The following is a 22,098-nucleotide window of genomic DNA, read 5'->3' on the forward strand; positions in this document are numbered from 1 at the left end:
ATGACCTTTACATCATCTGCCCTATAGACCACAAGGTTTGAAAGGGGAACTTTACTTTACTATACTATAGATGGTAAAATAAAAATAAAATATTATATTATAATATAATATGATATCACTTTTTTCTGATTATCTATATGTCTAAAATTTATGAGATTTCACTAACTATCAAAACTTTAACTTATCTTATAAATTACAGACGTTCCTTAAAAAAAAAGATAATAAGATAATCATGTCTTATGAGTATTTATATGTTAATCTTGTCATGCAAATTATCTTTTAGCTACAGGAAGGAGACAAATTGGAAATTTTACTTTTTGTAGAAAATGTCAAATCACTGAGCCTTCTCTCTACTCTTAACTCTTTCTCTCCGTAATTATTTACCATATTCTGGTGGAATCAACGTTGTTATCGTCAGTTAGGAGAGAAAGAGTTAAGACGCTCTAAGTAAGCAAGCTAATCAGAAATTTGAGCAGACAGTTTTGAGAACTGTTGAATAACAATTTAACAAACATTAACCAAACAAATCGCAAAAATTTAACCAAACATTTAACAAACATTGAACCAAACATCAAACAAACATTTCATTTCTTTTATTTTGAAATATGTTATTATTTATTTCATAAACATACGAGTGAACATTTCATAAAATTCATGTCTTAGTGAAACATTTAATAAAGTTCAAGTCTTAATGAAACATTTAATAAAGTTCAAGTCTTAGTGAAACATTTTATAAAGTTCAAGTCTTGGTGAAACATTTTATAAAGTTCAAGTCTTAGTGAAACATTTTATAAAGTTCAAGTCTTAATGAAACATTTTATAAAGTTCAAGTCTTAGTGAAACTTTTTATAAAGTTCAAGTCTTAATGAAACATTTTATAAAGTTCAAGACTTAGTGAAACATTTTATAAAGTTCAAGTCTTAGTGAAACATTTTATAAAGTTCAAGTCTTGGTGAAACATTTTATAAAGTTCAAGTCTTAATGAAACATTTTATAAAGTTCAAGTCTTAGTGAAACATTTTATAAAGTTCAAGTCTTAGTGAAACATTTTATAAAGCTCAAGTCTTAGTGAAACATTTTATAAAGTTCAAGTCTTAATGAAACATTTTATAAAGTTCAAGTCTTAGTGAAACATTTTATAAAGTTCAAGTCTTGGTGAAACATTTTATAAAGTTCAAGTCTTGGTGAAACATTTTATAAAGTTCAAGTCTTAGTGAAACATTTTATAAAGTTCAAGTCTTAATGAAACATTTTATAAAGTTCAAGTCTTAGTGAAACTTTTTATAAAGTTCAAGTCTTAATGAAACATTTTATAAAGTTCAAGTCTTAGTGAAACATTTTATAAAGTTCAAGTCTTAATGAAACATTTTATAAAGTTCAAGTCTTAGTGAAACATTTCCTAAAGTTCAAGTCTTAGTGAAACATTTAATAAAGTTCAAGTCTTAGTGAAACATTTCCTAAAGTTCAAGACTTAGTGAAACATTTTATAAAGTTCAAGTCTTAGTGAAACATTTTATAAAGTTCAAGTCTTGGTGAAACATTTTATAAAGTTCAAGTCTTGGTGAAACATTTTATAAAGTTCATGTCTTGGTGAAACATTTTATAAAGTTCAAGTCTTAGTGAAACATTTTATAAAGTTCAAGTCTTGGTGAAACATTTTATAAAGTTCATGTCTTAGTGAAACATTTTATAAAGTTCAAGTCTTGGTGAAACATTTTATAAAGCTCAAGTCTTAGTGAAACATTTTATAAAGTTCAAGTCTTAGTGAAACATTTCATGTCTGTGTTCTAGTTGTTCAGTTCACTATCGTGCTACAGGCAGGCTACCCACTGGCTGTATTACTGCTCATACGCCTGAGCGGGGCCGGATTTAAGGGAGGGCATGTGGGGCTACTGCCCGGGTGCTCCACAAAATGTTTTGTTTGTAACATTTTTTACAAGTTTCGGATGTTCCTTCAGAGTGGAATATAATTACTTCCTAGTCCAAACCTCCCGCAGGACGACGGGGGATGGGAGCGGGCAGGGTTTGAACCATCGAACATCGATAAATCTGATCGACAGTCCAGCGCGCAAACCGCACGACCAGGCAGCCATAAGAAAGGGTCATCCACAAAAGAGATAAAAATATATACGAATTTCAACGGGTCATAAACTTTTTAATTATTTTTTTCTAACATTTCTTTGTCGGCTGACAAAACATATGATTAAGAAGTGTGTGTAGCATGCTCGGAATAAGTAAATACATCTTTAAAAGGGCCTTAACATCCACAAACTCAAAAATATAGACTAAAAAAAAATGGATTAACTATTTTTTCTAAAAGAAAAGTGAGATTAACTCTTTCTCTCCGTAATTATTAATCACATTCTAGTGCAGGGGTTCTCAACCTGTGGGTCGCGACCCCATTTGGGGTCGACTGACAATTTAACAGGGGTCGCCTAAGACCATCAAAATGGTGGAAAGTTATTGTCTACTATTCTATTGCTGTATGTGTGAGGGTGGGTAGGGGTCGCGGCAGAGTGGGGGATTGTAAAAAGGGGTCGCCGAGCTTAAAAGGTTGAGAACCGCTGTTCTAGTGGAATCAGCGTTGGTATCGTCAGTTAGGAGAGAAAGAGTTAAATTTACAATAACTCTTTTTTTTTCTCTTTCTTATAAAATATAGCATAACTTTAGATCTAAACTTTTTCATTTATAAGTGGATATTTCGAAAAACAAAATTGTAGTGGCCTCCTCAAAAATCCTGCCCCGAGGCCTCAACATAATTAAATCCGGCCCTGCGTCTGAGAGTAACGAAGATATGAAAGTTTCCAAAGATTTTGTCTGAAGTAGAACGCAGGTCTAAACGGAGGTGGATGACCTGATTAAGTTCAGATCATTTTCAGTAGGTTTCCAGTTGTCATCTTGCACTGGAGTTTGATAGTTTTGTTTGAGACAATGTGGAAAGTCGCTCACCTTCGTGATAAAACTTCCCTCCGAGTCTGAAGAGTTGAAAAATACAATGTACTTTAGTGAGGGGAGATTATATAGTAATCGGATATTACCCGCGGCCTGCGGGCCATAGTTTGGGTATTACTAATCTAGTGGATTGGATTTAAATCTATGTCAAACTTGGCTAATGTTCAAGTTTTTTTGTTTACTTTCGCCACGAAAATAAAAGTAGTTTGCGAAAATGGGTTTACCCGATAAGCCATTATATTCATAACAAATCTTAAATACTGTGGAAACGGGTTTACCCGATTTGTTTAAAAATTTGTTTCTTTAACAGAGATAAATTTAGCTTTTTATGTATTTTTTGCTCCCGGTTGTGGGAGGGACATTTACCATGCACTATGGACTCCGCTATGATCTAAGAAGCATTTGTGTCAAGTTTTATCATGATTGGTCAAACGGTTATGACTTCTATGTGGAACATACATATATGCATACACCTTACTTTCTGCTATATATATTAGATTTCGTGATGTAGCCACATAATGGCTACTTTGGTGAGGTGAGATTATATAGTATTTCTTGATGTGACCACTAAATGGCTACTTTAGTGAAAGAGATTATATTGTATTTCTTGATGTGACCACAAAATGGCTACTTTAGTGAAATGAGATTATATAGTATTTTGTGATGTGACCACATAATGGCTACTTTTGTGAGGTGAGATTATATAGTATTTCTTGATGTGACCACAAAATGGCTACTTTAGTGAAAGAGATTATACTGTATTTCTTGATGTGACCACAAAATGGCTACTTTAGTGAAATGAGATTATACTGTATTTCTTGATGTGACCACAAAATGGCTACTTTAGTGAAATGAGATTATATAGTATTTTGTGATGTGACCACATAATGGCTACTTTAGTGAGGTGAGATTATATAGTATTTCTTGATTTGACCACAAAATGGCTACTTTAGTGAAAGAGATTATACTGTATTTCTTGATGTGACCACAAAATGGCTACTTTAGTGAAATGAGATTATACTGTATTTCTTGATGTGACCACAAAATGGCTACTTTAGTGAAATGAGATTATATAGTAATTCATGATGTGACCACAAAATGGCTACTTTAGTGAAAGAGATTATATTGTATTTCCTGATATGACCACAAAATGGCTACTTTAGTGAAATGAGATTATATAGTATTTCATGATGTGACCTGTTAGACACCTTATTTATATAGGTTAGTTATTTTAGTTATTTAGCGACGCACCATAGTAGACGCATATTGAACGGGACTAGTGACGTTTGGGATATGTTGGGTTAGAGACCGGAAAATCAGTTAGCGTTAGAACATTCCAGGGTAACGACGTGTTTAGTGACAGAGACTTCTACTGTGGCCTTTTATCATAATAAATATAAATTAACTTGTTCATCATCGTTGACTACATCTCTTCACCTGTTACAATCGATGTGCCAGTTCTTGTTTGTGTTGTTGGTCAACTACACGTAATACACCCGAACAATTACACCCAAACGATTGCAGAGTAATTGGTTGACTTCAAGACAGCCTGAACTAGCAACATCACAGTGGCGACCCCGAACCTCGAAGCCGGACCCTTGATGAAGCCGAACATCGAACCGGACCTCGAAGCAGAACGTTTACTCAGGTGAGGGTCGTGCACTCGAAGATATAAGATTTCATCGGAGTACGGCTGAACACAGCAGTATCGCAGAGTGACTTTGTTCTAGATCTACATACAGTCGTCGCCTGTTTGATCGCACGTTCAACGAGCCGTTAACTCAGGGTGACCTTCGTCAGGACAGTAATCATCGCAACGTCTGGTCTACTTAACCAGTATATTATCAAAGCCTGATCTTCATATGCTGAATCGACCTACAACCAGAGAAACCGTTCATTCATAACGGGTGAGAGATCGTTAGTGAACCTGTTGGACATATTTTTTCTTCGTCATAGGAGCCACATTGAGTATCAAGTTTTACCTCGTCAGTTTCGAGAAGGACAGTTTGCCCGCTGTCAGAAGTATTGTGAGTACTACAAGTTTGGTAGCTAACTAAATCGAAATCGCTCTGTCGTCTTACCCTTGGAGAGATTCTTGTGGAGCAGTTTGCTCATTGAACCGGTTGCTTGCCACGTTTATAACGGTCACTGTGTTTAACCTTTGGAAGGTTAGTGAAGTAATCTTTATCATTACTGAACATTGATATATCTAGTATTCGTCGGTCTAGACCATACCTAGACTTGTTAGCAGTGAAGTTGTGGAAACAGCTACATCCACTTAATTTCGTTGAAAACCGTTAATCGTGTAACGGAACGTCGTTGGAGGTGACCTTGGTTTCACCTAGTCTACATTGGACAGTTTGGTCTAATGAAGCAGAGTACAACAGCAAACTTCGTCGTACTACCAGAGTAGCAGCAGAAGCAGTGAACTATTTTAGAGAACCGTTATTCGTCAGCCCAGATCAAGCCATCGTCAATAAAGCCGTTATTCGTCAGCCCAGATCAAGTCATCGTCAAGAAATTCGTTATTCGTCAGTCGTCCAGATCAAGTTGTCGTCAAGAGACTGTTATTTGTCAGTAATCATCTACACAAGTCAAGTCATCGCTAGAAGAACCGTTAACCTATTCGTCAGTAACTGTGTATACAAAGTCGTCGGAACTACACATACGATCATCAACAGTCGTCAAAGAAACTGGAACATTTTGCTGTGGCATATCAGGACATCTGTGGCATTACGTGGGATACTGGTAGCACCGGAGAACAGAGTCAGAACTGGAAGAGAGGCAGTGGAATTTGTTGTGATCTAGCATATTCGGGAGTCCGAACAAAGGGATCTTTCTTATCAAAAGCTAAGTGCCATTTTTCTTATTAGTATATGTTTAGATTGCCCTTAGAAATAGATTTTGTCTAAATTTGGTACGTTAGCCTGAGTAAAATCAGGTGGTGCGCCTTAAAACCCGTCGGGGTAGAAGACGTAATTTAGATGAAAAGCTATATTATACGTTTAGGGTTGTAATTTGTTTTGTTTGTGCAAACGTCATATCCGTTGTTGCCTGGTTACTTCGTGACGTTATCATTGTGTGCCATATTGTCATATCCCAACCCATAGCGATAGTCTCATTTTAATTATTTCATTTGTTTATATTATTTTAAATTATTTATTTTTATTAATTTAATTAGATCTGTATTTTTTTTCACTTAATGATAGAAAGTGCGGGTAGGATTCTTTCATTGTGAATCAGACTAAAATAATTTTAGTTTGAGCGGTTAAAATCAATTATGATTTTGCCATGAGAATAATGCCGAAACTGGCTATGTAGTCAAACACTATCGTCTGGCTAAATTTAGATCTGCAAATTGTTGTACATCTCTTTGGTACAATTTAATTATCTAGACTCTACTTTGAAATATTATTAAGTTGAAGATGAATGAAGGTAGTACATTCTAGATATATATATCTTGTTGAAGATATATTTGACACTGTATACACATATTTGTTTCGCATGGTGAAATAGAACCATAATCTACTCTAGATCTAGACTCTAGACAGTCTTTGAATTTACTCTAAACACTTCACTGTGACTTCAGTCATACCAGATTTTGAAATTGATCATAGTTATTCATACTAGATCTAAAAGTCATAGTGCTCTTGATAACTATAGATCTAAATGGTAATATTATACATACTATAATATACTAGATTTAAATTTGTGTGTAATACTGGACATAATATACAGATTTGAATATAACCATAATAACTCAGACTAGATTTATACATTTACTAAATCTATAGATAGAGACATATCATTTAAAATTTGTATAAAAGTGTGGAAAAACTTAAATATAAAATAAGTTTAAAGTATAGCCATAACTAATATAGGCCAAGTAAAAATATATATAAAATATAAAACACAATGGCTACATCATCATATGTGGACCTTAAGGAGGTTAAGGAAACAGCTATGCAGGATGGAAAGGCCATGGAGTTAAAAGGAAAGGACTTAGCAGCTTATGTACAGCAAGTTGTGAAGGAAGAAACGGAACGTCAAAGACAAGAGATAGAAAGACAAGAAGAACGTCAAAGACAAGAGATAGAAAGACAAGAAGAACGTCAAAGACAAGAGATAGAGAGACAAGATAGGATCAGAAAGGAAGAATATGAGAAGCAAAAAGAGGACCGAGAACATGAAGCTAAAATGGAGAAGATGAGATTGGATGCAGCACAAGCCAGAGCCCAAACTGAACAAGGAAATAACACTAATAACTCAAATAATTATACCACTCAAAGAGACAACCCTAATTCACAAACATGGCTAAAGAGAAAAATACAAAGTTTTGATGAACAGAAGGATGACATTGGTGATTTCCTGAAAAGATATGAGGCAAAAATGTCTACATTTAATATGCCTGAAGAAGAATGGTCTGAAATACTGATAGACTTTGTTCATGGTCAAGCTCTAACAATATGCCAAAATCATGACCATCATATTGATGATAGCTATCAAGTTTTAAAAAGAGAATTATTGAATGCATATGGTCATAATGCTACAACTTTTAGAAAGAAATATTTTGACAATATACCATCATTAGGAATAGAACCCCAAACCACCATTAATATGGAAAAGGATTTCTTCAATAAGTGGGTAAAATTAGAAAAAGTGAATAACTCTTATGAAGGATTAAAAAATTTTATTCTAGTGGACAACTTTGTAAATAAATGTGATCCTCAATTACAATCTTTTATTAGAGAAAGAAACCCAAAAACTATAGATGAAATAACAGAGATAATGAGAGTATACAAAAATGCCTATCCAAATAAACCATTTTCTGATAGGGATAAGAGCAAAGTAGATTTAATAGGATACACCAAAGAAAATGTTGATAGAAGTAGAAATAGAAACAGATCAAATAGTGGAAATAGAAAATATAGTGAAATAACCTGTTTTAAATGTCAAGGAAAAGGTCATATAGCAGCTAACTGTAGAAGAGGGAATAGTAGGTCTGGAAGTAGAAATAGATACAATGAACAAAATAACAGTAGATATAGGAGTAGAGATAGGAATGACAGGGGAAATTATAGAAATAGGAGTTACAGTAGGGAATACAAAAATAAAGGTACAGATAGGATATATTTCATGGAAGGAAATAGGAACAATTTTGCAGTGTACCCAGGGTTTGTAGATAGAATTTCGGTGGAATTAATCAGGGATTCAGGTTGCAACACTTTGGCAGTAAAAACTAAATTTGTCAAACCTCATTGGTATAAAGGGTTTACTAAGAAAGTAGAATTAGCAGATGGCACTGTAAGGGAATTTAAAGCTATAAGGGTGTACATTGAAACTCCATTTTTCACTGGTTATTGTGATGGCATTGCAATACCAGAAATGAGATATGATATGTTAGTAGGAAACATAAAAGGAGTTAAAGAATGTTCAAGAAAAGAATTAGAAGACTGGCAAAACAAATACAAAAACATAAGACAAAATCATGAAAACATAGAAACACAAAATATAACAAGTATGATAATAACAAGATCAATGGATAAAAAAGATGAGAAACAGGAAAATACAATAAATGTAATAAGTAATGATAAAGAAAAAGAAACCAGTAATGTAATACAAATAGAAAATACAGATGTTAAGGAAAGAGAGATAGAAAATGAAACACAAAATAGTCTTGAAACACAAATATTTCAAAGTGAAAAAGAAACAACACCCACATTTGCATTAGAACAAATGAATGACAATATTATTGGGAAAATTTATTCGAGAATATCAGATAAAAACAATAATAATCCAATGGAGAAATTTTGCATAGAGAATAAAATATTGTTTAGACAAACAAGTAATGATAATAAGAAAATAAAACAACTTGTCTTACCACAGAAATATTGGAAAGATGTTTTAATCATGACACATGATAATAATTTAGCAGCACATAGGGGAGTAAAGAAATGTTATAGGAATTTGTCAAAACAAGTATTTTGGCCCAAAATGAAAGCAACAATCAACAAATACATAAACTCATGTGACATATGTCAAAAGAGATCGAACAAAAGTCTAGTGAATAAAGCACCTATTCAAGAAATGGATGAACCTACAGCACCATTTCAGAAAGTATCTATTGATTTAATAGGTCCTTTAATTCAAACTGAAAATAATAACAAATACATTCTAACAGTAATAGACATGTTTAGTAGATACCCAGAGGCAATCCCATTATCAAATACAAGTGCAGAAAATATCATTAATGCCATAACTCAAAAAGTAATTACAAGACATGGTATACCTAAAATTATATTGAGTGATCAGGGATCTCAGTTTAAGTCAGAACAATTTAAGAAATGGACTAAACAATACAATATACAACACATATACTCTTCGGTTTACCACCCGGAGAGTAACGGTTTATGTGAACGATATGGTGGATCATTAAAAAGATCACTAACAAAGATAATTCAGAATAATCAGAACAAGTGGGATCATTACATTAACTATGTACTATTTGCTCATAGAAACAACATCCATGAAGCAACACAATTTTCACCATATGAAATAATACATGGAAGAAAACCCAGAGATGAATTAGATGTTTTTAAAGAAAATCTAATAGACAATGAGAATAAATTAAATAATGACAGTGAAACAACAATCACAACAGAATTGAAAGAAATATGGACTCAAGCATATAACAACAATAAGAAGTACAAACAAAGTGCTCATGAGAATCTAAATAAGAAAAGACAATTGAAAACACTAGAAGTAGGAAACAATGTATTAATATTGATAAATGACCTGAAAAATAAAATTGGTAAACAATGGAAAGGTCCATTTAAGGTGATAAAACAAATTAATGATGTGAATTATCAAATTGAAATAAATGGGAAAATTAAAACATATCACATAAATAATTTGAAACTGTATCATGATAGAGAAGATGAGTTAATACAAAACATTCAGGAGGAAATAGAAAATAAATTTTCAGAAAGAGAAGAATGCTTGATGATAATAACAAATGAAAATCACAATGAAAATGATATTAAGGAAATACCTGTAATAGAAACAAAAGAGAATCAAACTTGGCAAAAGATTAATCTTAATAATCTAACTAAGGAAAAGTCAAAAGACATAACTAAAATAATACAGGAATACAAAGAAATTTTTTCCAGCATACCAGGAAAAACAAATATTATTAAACATGACATTAAAGTAACAGACACAAAACCTATCAAGCTTAAGCCATATAGAATACCGTTACATTTACAAGACAAAGTAAAGAAAGAAATAGACAATTTACTAGAATCAGGTATAATTGAGCCATCAACATCTCCTTATGCTTCACCAATTGTGATAGCCAAAAAGAAGAATGGAGATATAAGGTTATGTATTGATTATAGGAAACTTAACAACATCACAGAATTTGACCCATATCCAATGCCAAATATAGAGGATATTTTACATAAATTAAATGGAGCAAAATTTTTTACTAAATTGGATTTAACTAAAGGTTATTGGCAAATACCTTTAACAGAAAATGCAAAACCTTACACAGCATTTGTAACACCATATGGTATTTTTCAATGGAATTATATGAGTTTTGGATTAGTAAATGCACCTGCCACATTTAATAGAATGATGAACATGATAATTGGAAACAAAGAAAATGTTATTTGCTATTTGGATGACATATGTATTTTTAATAATAGTTGGGAGGAACATTTGGTAGATGTAAAAGAAGTGTTCAAAATAATAAAAGAAAGTGGACTTACAATTCAAGCAGAAAAAGTAGAAATAGGATTGGAGGAAATAATTTTCTTAGGACATAAAATAAATAACAACATGATTAGCCCTATTGAAGATAACATAAAGAAAGTACTTAATATTGAAATACCTACAACAAAAAGACAAATTAAAAGCATATTGGGAATAGTAAATTATTACAGAAAGTTTATAAAAAACTTAGCAGAAATAGTGAATCCACTAAATGACTTACTTAAAAAAGGAAAACCTCAAAAAGTAGTTTGTAATGAGGAATGTGTGAAAGCTATTGACAGAATTAAAGATGTTTTTAGTCATGAACTAATATTAAGACTACCTGATAAAGACAAAATATTTTATGTCACAACTGATGCATCTGGTAATGCTATTGGTGGTTGTTTAATGCAGAACTATGATAACTTACATCCTATATTATATGTAAGCAGAAAATTATCAGAGGCAGAGAAAAAATATAGTGTCATTGAAAGAGAAGCCTTAGCTGTAATATGGGTAATTACTAAGCTAGAGAGCTATTTAATAGGAAGGAAATTCATATTATTAACTGATCATAAACCTATTCAGTATATACAGCAAAAGAGCATGAAAAACAGTCGTGTTTATAGATGGTTCTTAGCACTACAGGAATATAAATTTGAAGTGAAAGCTATTAGTGGATCTGTGAATATTGTAGCTGATCTATTGTCTAGAATGACATTGAAGTGAAACAATTTTGTAAATAAACTATGATTATATTGAGTATGTAATATATATTAATATATTGACACCATTTATATGTTATGGAAAAGGGAGATAAGTAAATTTGATGTTAAGCATTTAAAAGTAAGTATGGATATTTTTTTTTATGTGAATCATTTCATATATCATTGACGAAAGTTAGTTCTATGGAAAAGGGTGAGTATAAAAGAAAAATGGACAAAAGCGTATAAAAGGGTGGTAAGAAAAAAAATTTATTGAATGTGTAAATAAAGTTTATAATTGTTTTTTTGAAATATTGTATTTTATCAGATTACTGCCAGTGAAGAACATTTGTGACGTGTGACGTGCCCATATGATGCCACATTTTCCTCCATGATGAACTGTGTACTAATGAAGATGATTTTGGAATGTTATGAACTGTTATGAACATTGACGTGAATATGAGGAACTGTCAAGATGAAGATGTCAAGATGAAGATGTCAAGATTTTATGTTTGTGGTCTTCCCCTTAAATTGAAAATGCCCTTGTAAGACTTGACAGTAGTGGAAAAATATTGACATATTTTTTTTTCAAGGGGGGGAGGAATCTGTTAGACACCTTATTTATATAGGTTAGTTATTTTAGTTATTTAGCGACGCACCATAGTAGACGCATATTGAACGGGACTAGTGACGTTTGGGATATGTTGGGTTAGAGACCGGAAAATCAGTTAGCGTTAGAACATTCCAGGGTAACGACGTGTTTAGTGACAGAGACTTCTACTGTGGCCTTTTATCATAATAAATATAAATTAACTTGTTCATCATCGTTGACTACATCTCTTCACCTGTTACAATCGATGTGCCAGTTCTTGTTTGTGTTGTTGGTCAACTACACGTAATACACCCGAACAATTACACCCAAACGATTGCAGAGTAATTGGTTGACTTCAAGACAGCCTGAACTAGCAACATCACAGACCACAAAATCGCTTCAGAAGGAGAAGCAGCGAAGGCCCGTAACTGGCACATAAATCAATAAGCATCGGCCCGGACGGTCTCTTTAACCTTGCTTGACTACCCACCTATGATAGGAAAAAATGTAAGCCCTGGCTGCGTTGTGGCCTACAACTTTGGCCACAGAAACACACGATCTTTACATCATCTGCCCTATAGACCACAAGGTCTGAAAGGGGGAACTTTTACTTTGCTGCACTGCAGCTGTACCTGAACACGAGAAAGGCTTCGGGAGAGAAATCTGAGAAAGAAATCAGAAGCCGGAGACCCTTAGTCAGCTTGCAGCACATTGCGGTACACCCTGGCAGAGAAATGGGACGCCACTGATCCCAAATTGCATAGGCACAAGCCGTTCCTTTGAACACATCAGCTGGTTGTGGTGGTGGGAACTGCTTTGTGGGTGGCATCATTCTTGCCACAGCTAATGCCTAGACATCCGTCTTATTACTATAAGATAATCCTTTGTCGCTTCCATAGATTAGAATAGCGTGTTTCCCATTTAGGGATGGTACAACAGCAGTGCTACATTTTGAGTTGGTGTAGAGTTATCTTTTCTTATAAATTACAGATGTTAATTAAAAAAAAAAAAGAAAATTACACCCTACGCATATCCATGTGTCAATCTAGTCCAGCGGTTCTCAACTTTTTAAGCTCGGCGACCCCTTTTTACAATCCCCCATTATGCCGTGACCCCCCCCCCCCCCCACAGCAATAGAAGAATAGACAATAACAATCCATATTTTCGATGGTCTTAAGCGACCCCTGGCAAATCGTCAATCGACCCCCCAAGGGGGTTGCGACCCACAGGTTGAGAACCCCTGATCTAGTCACTTGTGTTAATAAGAGTCTTTAACTCTGCTAAGTTGTTGGTTAGGGTGATTCAGTTAAGTCCCTTTGTTTGTAAAATGTCTTAAAATGTTTTACATGTTTCGGATGTTCCTTCAGAGTTGAAGATAGTTTACTTCCTAGTCCAAACCTCCCGCAGGACGACGGGGGATGGGAGCGGGCAGGGTTTGAACCCTCGACCGTCGATAAATCCGAACGACAGTCCAGCGCGCAAACCGCACGACCAGGCAGCATGAATTAGATGGTAGTCAACAGAAAATTAGTATTGGCGAGAGTACCTTCCTTTGTATAGTAAGCTGCCATGCGGTACTGCTCTAACTCTGGATTGAACTTGACCAAAACAGGCAACAGGAACTGGAAGCACTCTCTACGGAACCTGTGTGAGTATGCGCAAGAGAGATACAACGGCGCTGCCTGATTGGCCAATATCAAAGCTTGGCTCGTGTGCAAAGCTGAAACAAAGCAGAAGTGAAATAAATGTGTCTTTTTTTTTTAAAAAAAGAGTACACTTAAGCAATGAATAAACGACTGGCTATTTTTAGAAACATGGGATTCGATCTCCTCATTAAATAGACAATTACAAACACGAACATGTTAATTAATTCCCTTTCGGTCGTATGAACTACTCAGATTTAAGTTGTGGAGCATAGTTTCATGTGACTGTGTAGCCTTATTATGGAGACACCTTCTAGTCTACTTATATCGTTGGTTTAATTGGTAGAGCCTACAGTAGAGGAACCCGCCATTTTACTTTTGGCATGCTTTTCTTCCAAGGCTTTTTATCTGTCCTTAGCTTTCTTTGTCACATTTCTCTTCACGTATGGCTGTGTCTTACCAATAGTCCAGGGCCGGGCTTAACTAGTAGGAGGCCCTAGTAGGAAGTAAATAGTGTGGCCCCAAATGAAACAAAATATGCAATGAATTAAAAACCTTTCCTGTATCTATATTTAAATCAACAAATAAGTTAAAAATTCATATTCATGATCACTAAACGAAGGATTACGTTTTGATATTTCACCAAAAGGAAGAAACAAAGGTCTTCTAACAGATGTAGTATAATAAGTAGATCTAGAAAAAAGGTCTTCTAACATATGTAGTCTAACAACTAGATCTAGAAACAAAGGTCTTCTAAAATATGTAGTCTAACAAGTAGATCTAGAAACAAAGGTCTTCTAACATATGTAGTCTAACAAGTAGATCTAGAAACAAAGGTCTTCTAACATATGTAGTCTCACAAGTAGATCTAGAAACAAAGGTCTTCTAACATATGTAGTCTAACAAGTAGATCTAGAAACAAAGGTCTTCTAACATATGTAGTCTCACAAGTAGATCTAGAAACAAAGGTCTTCTAACATATGTAGTCTAACAAGTAGATCTAGAAACAAAGGTCTTCTAACATATGTAGTCTCACAAGTAGATCTAGAAACAAAGGTCTTCTAACATATGTAGTCTAACAAGTAGATCTAGAAACAAAGGTCTTCTAACATATGTAGTCTCACAAGTAGATCTAGAAACAAAGGTCTTCTAACATATGTAGTCTAACAAGTAGATCTAGAAACAAAGGTCTTCTAACATATGTAGTCTCACAAGTAGATCTAGAAACAAAGGTCTTCTAACATATGTAGTCTCACAAGTAGATCTAGAAACAAAGGTCTTCTAACATATGTAGTCTAACAAGTAGATCTAGAAACAAAGGTCTTCTAACATATGTAGTCTCACAAGTAGATCTAGAAACAAAGGTCTTCTAACATATGTAGTCTAACAAGTAGATCTAGAAACAAAGGTCTTCTAACATATGTAGTCTCACAAGTAGATCTAGAAACAAAGGTCTTCTAACATATATAGTCTAACAAGTAGATCTAGAAACAAAGGTCTTCTAACATATGTAGTCTCACAAGTAGATCTAGAAACAAAGGTCTTCTAACATATGTAGTCTCACAAGTAGATCTAGAAACAAAGGTCTTCTAACATATGTAGTCTCACAAGTAGATCTAGAAACAAAGGTCTTCTAACATATGTAGTCTCACAAGTAGATCTAAACATTGGTGAATAGACCCTGAAACATGGGAGATATAGAGCTAGTAGACAGAGACAGTGAGTTCTGCTTATTTGAGATTCGGTCCATGTTTCGCAATATTTTTCTATATTTTTTCCTGAGCGACGCCCCCCAACAATCAAGCGCCCTATGCGGCTTCCTATTTTGTCTATGCCTAAGGCCGGCCCTGAGTAGTCAACATCGATGTCACTTGCTTTAAAGTCCCGGATATTGAAACGAGTATGAAAAAAAAAGTGTAGTAATTCTGACTCAGCTCAGACTTACTTACCACAGAGGCGTAGCTAGTGTGGGGGGATGGGAGAATTTGAAAATCTCCCCGGGCCCCCAATTTTAGGGGTGCCCCCCAAATGGATGTTCTTTTTTACATTTAGTATTAAATATTACGCAAAATGCAGGGGCCCCCAATGAGGTCACGCCCCCGGGCCCCCTAATGATGACAAATTCCTTTGCTAAGCCACTGACTTACCAAGTAATGCAGTAACGAGATATATCTGACTCGGCTTAGATTGACTTACCAAGTAATGCTTTAGATTCTTTCACTGTTGAAGTTGCTGGCAGCATTCTATTGACCGTGAAGTTGACGATGTAAAAAGGTAATATGGAGACGACGAACATAAAATTGTAGATGACAATAATCTTCATCAGCTTGCGTCTCACTAGATGTAAACACATCATACAGTCATAGATTAGCGACAAACAAAACCTAGATGTAAGCACATCATACAGTCATAGATTAGCGACAAACAAAAAAACTAGATATAAACACATCATACAGTCATAGATTAGCGACAAAAAAAAAACCAACTAGATATAAACACATCATACAGTCATAGATTAGCGACAAACTAGATATAAACACATCATACAGTCATAGATTAGCGACAAACTAGATATAAACACATCATACAGTCATAGATTAGCGACAAAAAAAAACCAACTAGATATAAACACATCATACAGTCATAGATTAGCGACAAACTAGATATAAACACATCATACAGTCATAGATTAGCGACAAACAAAAAACTAGATATAAACACATCATACAGTCATAGATTAGGGACTAACAATAACTAGATATAAACACATCATACAATCATAGATTAGCGACAAACAAAACCTAGATGTAAGCACATCATACAGTCATAGATTAGGGACTAACAATAACTAGATATAAACACATCATACAGTCATAGATTAGGGACTAACAATAACTAGATATAAACACATCATACAGTCATAGATTAGGGACTAACAATAACTAGATATAAACACATCATACAGTCATAGATTAGGGACTAACAATAACTAGATATAAACACATCATACAGTCATAGATTAGGGACTAACAATAACTAGATATAATCACATCATACAGTCATAGATTAGGGACTAACAATAACTAGATGTAAGCACATCATACAGTCATAGATTAGGGACTAACAATAACTAGATGTAAACACATCATACAGTCATAGATTAGGGACTAACAATAACTAGATGTAAACACATCATACAGTCATAGATTAGGGACTAACAATAACTAGATATAAACACATCATACAGTCATAGATTAGGGACTAACAATAACTAGATATAATCACATCATACAGTCATAGATTAGGGACTAACAATAACTAGATGTAAGCACATCATACAGTCATAGATTAGGGACTAACAATAACTAGATGTAAACACATCATACAGTCATAGATTAGGGACTAACAATAACTAGATGTAAACACATCATACAGTCATAGATTAGGGACTAACAATAACTAGATATAAACACATCATACAGTCATAGATTAGGGACTAACAATAACTAGATATAAACACATCATACAGTCATAGATTAGGGACTAACAATAACTAGATATAAACACATCATACAGTCATAGATTAGGGACTAACAATAACTAGATATAAACACATCATACAGTCATAGATTAGGGACTAACAATAACTAGATATAAACACATCATACAGTCATAGATTAGGGACTAACAATAACTAGATATAATCACATCATACAGTCATAGATTAGGGACTAACAATAACTAGATGTAAGCACATCATACAGTCATAGATTAGGGACTAACAATAACTAGATGTAAACACATCATACAGTCATAGATTAGGGACTAACAATAACTAGATGTAAACACATCATACAGTCATAGATTAGGGACTAACAATAACTAGATATAAACACATCATACAGTCATAGATTAGGGACTAACAATAACTAGATATAATCACATCATACAGTCATAGATTAGGGACTAACAATAACTAGATGTAAGCACATCATACAGTCATAGATTAGGGACTAACAATAACTAGATGTAAACACATCATACAGTCATAGATTAGGGACTAACAATAACTAGATGTAAACACATCATACAGTCATAGATTAGGGACTAACAATAACTAGATATAAACACATCATACAGTCATAGATTAGGGACTAACAATAACTAGATATAAACACATCATACAGTCATAGATTAGGGACTAACAATAACTAGATGTAAGCACATCATACAGTCATAGATTAGGGACTAACAATAACTAGATGTAAACACATCATACAGTCATAGATTAGGGACTAACAATAACTAGATATAAACACATCATACAGTCATAGATTAGGGACTAACAATAACTAGATATAAACACATCATACAGTAATAGATTAGGGACTAACAATAACTAGATGTAAGCACATCATACAGTCATAGATTAGGGACTAACAATAACTAGATGTAAACACATCATACAGTCATAGATTAGGGACTAACAATAACTAGATGTAAACACATCATACAGTCATAGATTAGGGACTAACAATAACTAGATGTAAACACATCATACAGTCATAGATTAGGGACTAACAATAACTAGATGTAAACACATCATACAGTCATAGATTAGGGACTAACAATAACTAGATGTAAACACATCATACAGTCATAGATTAGGGACTAACAATAACTAGATATAAACACATCATACAGTCATAGATTAGCAACAAAAAAAAACAACTAGATATAAACACATCATACAGTCATAGATTAGGACAAACAAAAACGTCGGTCGACCTTTTTCTACACAGTGTAGACCAATGGTTCCCAAACTTTTTTTCTCCTAGACCCCTTGCCATGTTATCTGGGTTTAGGTAGACCCCATGCTTAACTTGTGTTGCATTTTTTAAAACTAATTTCTAACTTTAGTGAGTTGAAGAGTGAAAAAGTATTTTAAAGCTACATATTAACTCTTTCTCTCCGTAATTATTTACCACATTCTGGTGGAATCAACGCTGGTATCGTCAGTTAGGAGAAAAAAGAGTTAAGTTAGAGAGATCTATCGTTTTATTGATACATTTCAAATTGAAACCAATTAAAATAACAATTAATATTTATTACTGGAATCAGCAAACAGACTGGAAATATTTTTTTTTTTTTTGCAGGTTCATCCTCATTTGCTAGGGATAGGTCTATTATGTTTCATATAGGAATTTATTGTTCTATGGAGTAGTCCTTCTAACATGGCAGGATGGCTGCCTGGTCGTGCGGTTTGCGCACTGGACTGTCGTTCAGATTTATCGATGGTCCCGGGTTCAAACCCTGCCCGCTCCCATCCCCCGTCGTCCTGCGGGAGATTTGGACTAGGAAGTAAACTATCTTCAACTCTGAAGGAACATCCGAAACATGTCAAACATTCTACGACAAAAAACAAACATTAAATATTCAAATCTTTATCTATTTTGTCATCGCCACCAGCGTAATCGGTTTCATCTGGTCATAAGAAGGCACTTAGACAACCGCTTGTTTGACAAGGAATGAATCCCAATGTTAAATAATGAACCCCAATGTTAAAGAATGAATCCCAATGTTAAAGAATGAATCCCAATGTTAAAGAATGAATCCCAATGTTAAAGAATGAATCCTAATGTTAAAGAATGAATCCCAATGTTAAAGAATGAATCCCAATGTTAAAGAATGAATCCTAATGTTAAAGAATGAATCCCAATGTTAAAGAATGAATCCTAATGTTAAAGAATGAATCCCAATGTTAAAGAATGAATCCCAATGTTAAAGAATGAATCCCAATGTTAAAGAATGAATCCCAATGTTAAAGAATGAATCCCAATGTTAAAGAATGAATCCCAATGTTAAAGAATGAATCCCAATGTTAAAGAATGAATCCCAATGTTAAAGAATGAATCCCAATGCTAAAGAATGAATCCCAATGTTAAAGAATGAACCAAAATGTTAAAGAATGAACCCCAATGTTGAAGAATGAATCCCAATGTTAAAGAATAAATCCCAATGTTAAAGAATAAATCCCAATGTTAAATAGTGAATCTCGATGTTAAATAATGAATCCCAATGTTAAATAATGAATCCCAATGTTAAAGAATGAATCCCAATGTTAAAGAATAAATCCCAATGTTAAAGAATGAATCCCAATGTTAAAGAATGAATCCCAATGTTAAATAATGAATCCCAATGTTAAAGAATGAATCCCAATGTTAAATAATGAATCCCAATTTTAAAGAATGAATCCCAATGTTAAATAATAAAACCCAATGTTAAAGAATGAATCCCAATGTTAAAGAATGAATCCCAATGTTAAAAAATGAATCCCAATGTTAAAGAATGAATCCCAATGTTAAAGAATGAATCCCAATGTTAAAAAATGAATCCCAATGTTAAAGAATGAATCCCAATGTTAAAAAATGAATCCCAATGTTAAAGAATAAATCCCAATGTTAAAAAATGAATCCCAATGTTAAAAAATGAATCCCAATGTTAAAGAATGAATCCCAATGTCAAAGAATGAATCCCAATGTTAAAGAATGAGTCCCAATGTTAAAGAATGAATCCCAATGTTAAAGAATGAATCCCAATGTTAAGGAATGAGTCCCAATGTTAAAGAATGAATCCCAATGTCAAAGAATGAATCCCAATGTTAAAGAATGAGTCCCAATGTTAAAGAATGAATCCCAATGTTAAAGAATGAATCCCAATGTTAAAGAATGAATCCCGATGTTAAAGAATGAATCCAAATGTTAAAGAATGAATCCCAATGTTAAAAAATGAATCCCAATGTTAAAGAATGAATCCCAATGTTAAAGAATGAATCCCAATGTTAAAGAATGAATCCCAATGTTAAAGAATGAATCCCAATTTTAAATAATAAAACCTAATGTTAAATAATGAATCCCAATGTTAAAGAATGAAGTAAATGACCGCTGGACAGTCTACATTTCTTTTATTAAACATTAATTACATATAGACAAAATTAAGCTATTTAAAGAAGTTTTGAAATTAAATACATTTTCCCGTTCGAATAGCAGGATACATATCTAAATGATTGACTAAGGTACAAATTGTATATAAATGTATGAAATAATTGAATCAATGGGATGTAAAAATTGAAGTCAAGACCTGCTTAAATGAAATCTATTAGGTAGACCCCCCTTGGACATCTCATAGACCTCCCCAATTTATTTCTTCACATCGTTAAGTCTTCGTAGACCCCTGGGGGGTCTATTATAGACCACTTTGGGTTTAACTGGTGTCGACCAATCTTTTGGTCAGCTAATTTAAAATAGTTTACTAAGTAGTTTATTATTTGTTTCAGAAGAAACAGAACAGTTTCTTTATTTATTTTATGTATAATAAATAGAATGAAGAAAGGTTCTTACTACTTATGGAAGACGGGCCATTTCTTTTAATGACTAGACTTGTGGGATGAGATTTAAGGTGCATCAAATAGAGATTGAGGACTACCACAGCTACAGCTGGAAGCACTGCGTTGAAGAAGAAAATCAGAAAAGGCCATAGCTTGCTTGGGCCTAGCTCACAGGTCACGAAGTGTCTGGAGAGGGAATTTACTGGAATGTATTTCAGACAGAGAGAGAGAGGGGGGGTGAAGAGGGAAAGAGAGAGAGAGAGGAAAAGAAAGAGAGAGAGGGAAAGAGAGAGAGAGAGGGGAAAGAGAGAGAGGGGGGAAAGAGAGAGAGAGAGGGGGGGTGAAGAGGGAAAGAGAGAGAGAGAGGAAAAGAAAGAGAGAGAGGGAAAGAGAGAGAGAGAGGGGAAAGAGAGAGAGGGGGGAAAGAGAGAGAGAGAGGGGGGGTGAAGAGGGAAAGAGAGAGAGAGAGGGAAAGAAAGAGAGAGAGAGGGAAAGAGAGATAGAGAGGGAAAGAGAGAGAGGGAGAAAGAGAGAAAGAAAGAGGGAAAGAGAGAGAGAGAGAGAGGCAGAGAAAAAAGAGAGAGCTAGAGAGAGAGAGATGAGATAGACAAATCAGAAAAAAAAGAGTGAAAAATGAGATTAAAGAGGTGGAAAGAGAGTGAAATAAAAAGATCATTAATTTAAAGACAGAGAAGAAAGACAGAGAAGAAAGAGAGAGAGAGAGAGAGAGAGAGAATCATAAAAAAAAGAACGACACAAGCAAAATACACAAAAATACTTAAAAGACAACAATGAAGCTTATCTAAAAGGAAGAATTCCACATTTACAAAAAAACAAACCACAATACTGTAAGATTTATTTCCCTTTTTGTTATCAAACAAAATTTATTAATTTTGCAATTATTTAATTATTCCTTTTTTAAAATGATTTTCGTTTTATTAAGAACAATGAATAATTATGCAAAGTTTCAACTTGATCCGAGAATCGGAAGTGGGAGAAAAAACGTCACAAAATATGTACCAGACAGACAGACAAACAGACAAAGTTGATCTAAGCTTTGTAAAAAAG

The 22,098-nt window shown here is 33.9% G+C and overlaps 1 protein-coding gene across 1 annotated transcript in view; it reads right to left on the reverse strand.

Annotated features, from left to right (window-relative positions):
• Positions 1-891: 891 nt before the first annotated feature.
• The window catches only part of LOC106053338 (uncharacterized), a 34,770-nt gene continuing 13,563 nt past the window's right edge, over positions 892-22,098 (reverse strand). Inside the window, exons 6-9 of the mRNA XM_056010556.1 lie at positions 21,044-21,216; positions 15,840-15,980; positions 13,547-13,720; positions 892-2,975 (exon numbers count right to left, since the gene is read on the reverse strand). Coding sequence (XP_055866531.1) covers positions 2,836-2,975; positions 13,547-13,720; positions 15,840-15,980; positions 21,044-21,216 — 628 coding nt within the window. The 3' untranslated portion in view covers positions 892-2,835. The remainder of the gene's footprint in view (positions 2,976-13,546; positions 13,721-15,839; positions 15,981-21,043; positions 21,217-22,098) is intronic.

The sequence above is a fragment of the Biomphalaria glabrata genome, chromosome 14 (assembly GCF_947242115.1).
Source record: "Biomphalaria glabrata chromosome 14, xgBioGlab47.1, whole genome shotgun sequence".
Taxonomy (NCBI): domain Eukaryota; kingdom Metazoa; phylum Mollusca; class Gastropoda; family Planorbidae; genus Biomphalaria; species Biomphalaria glabrata.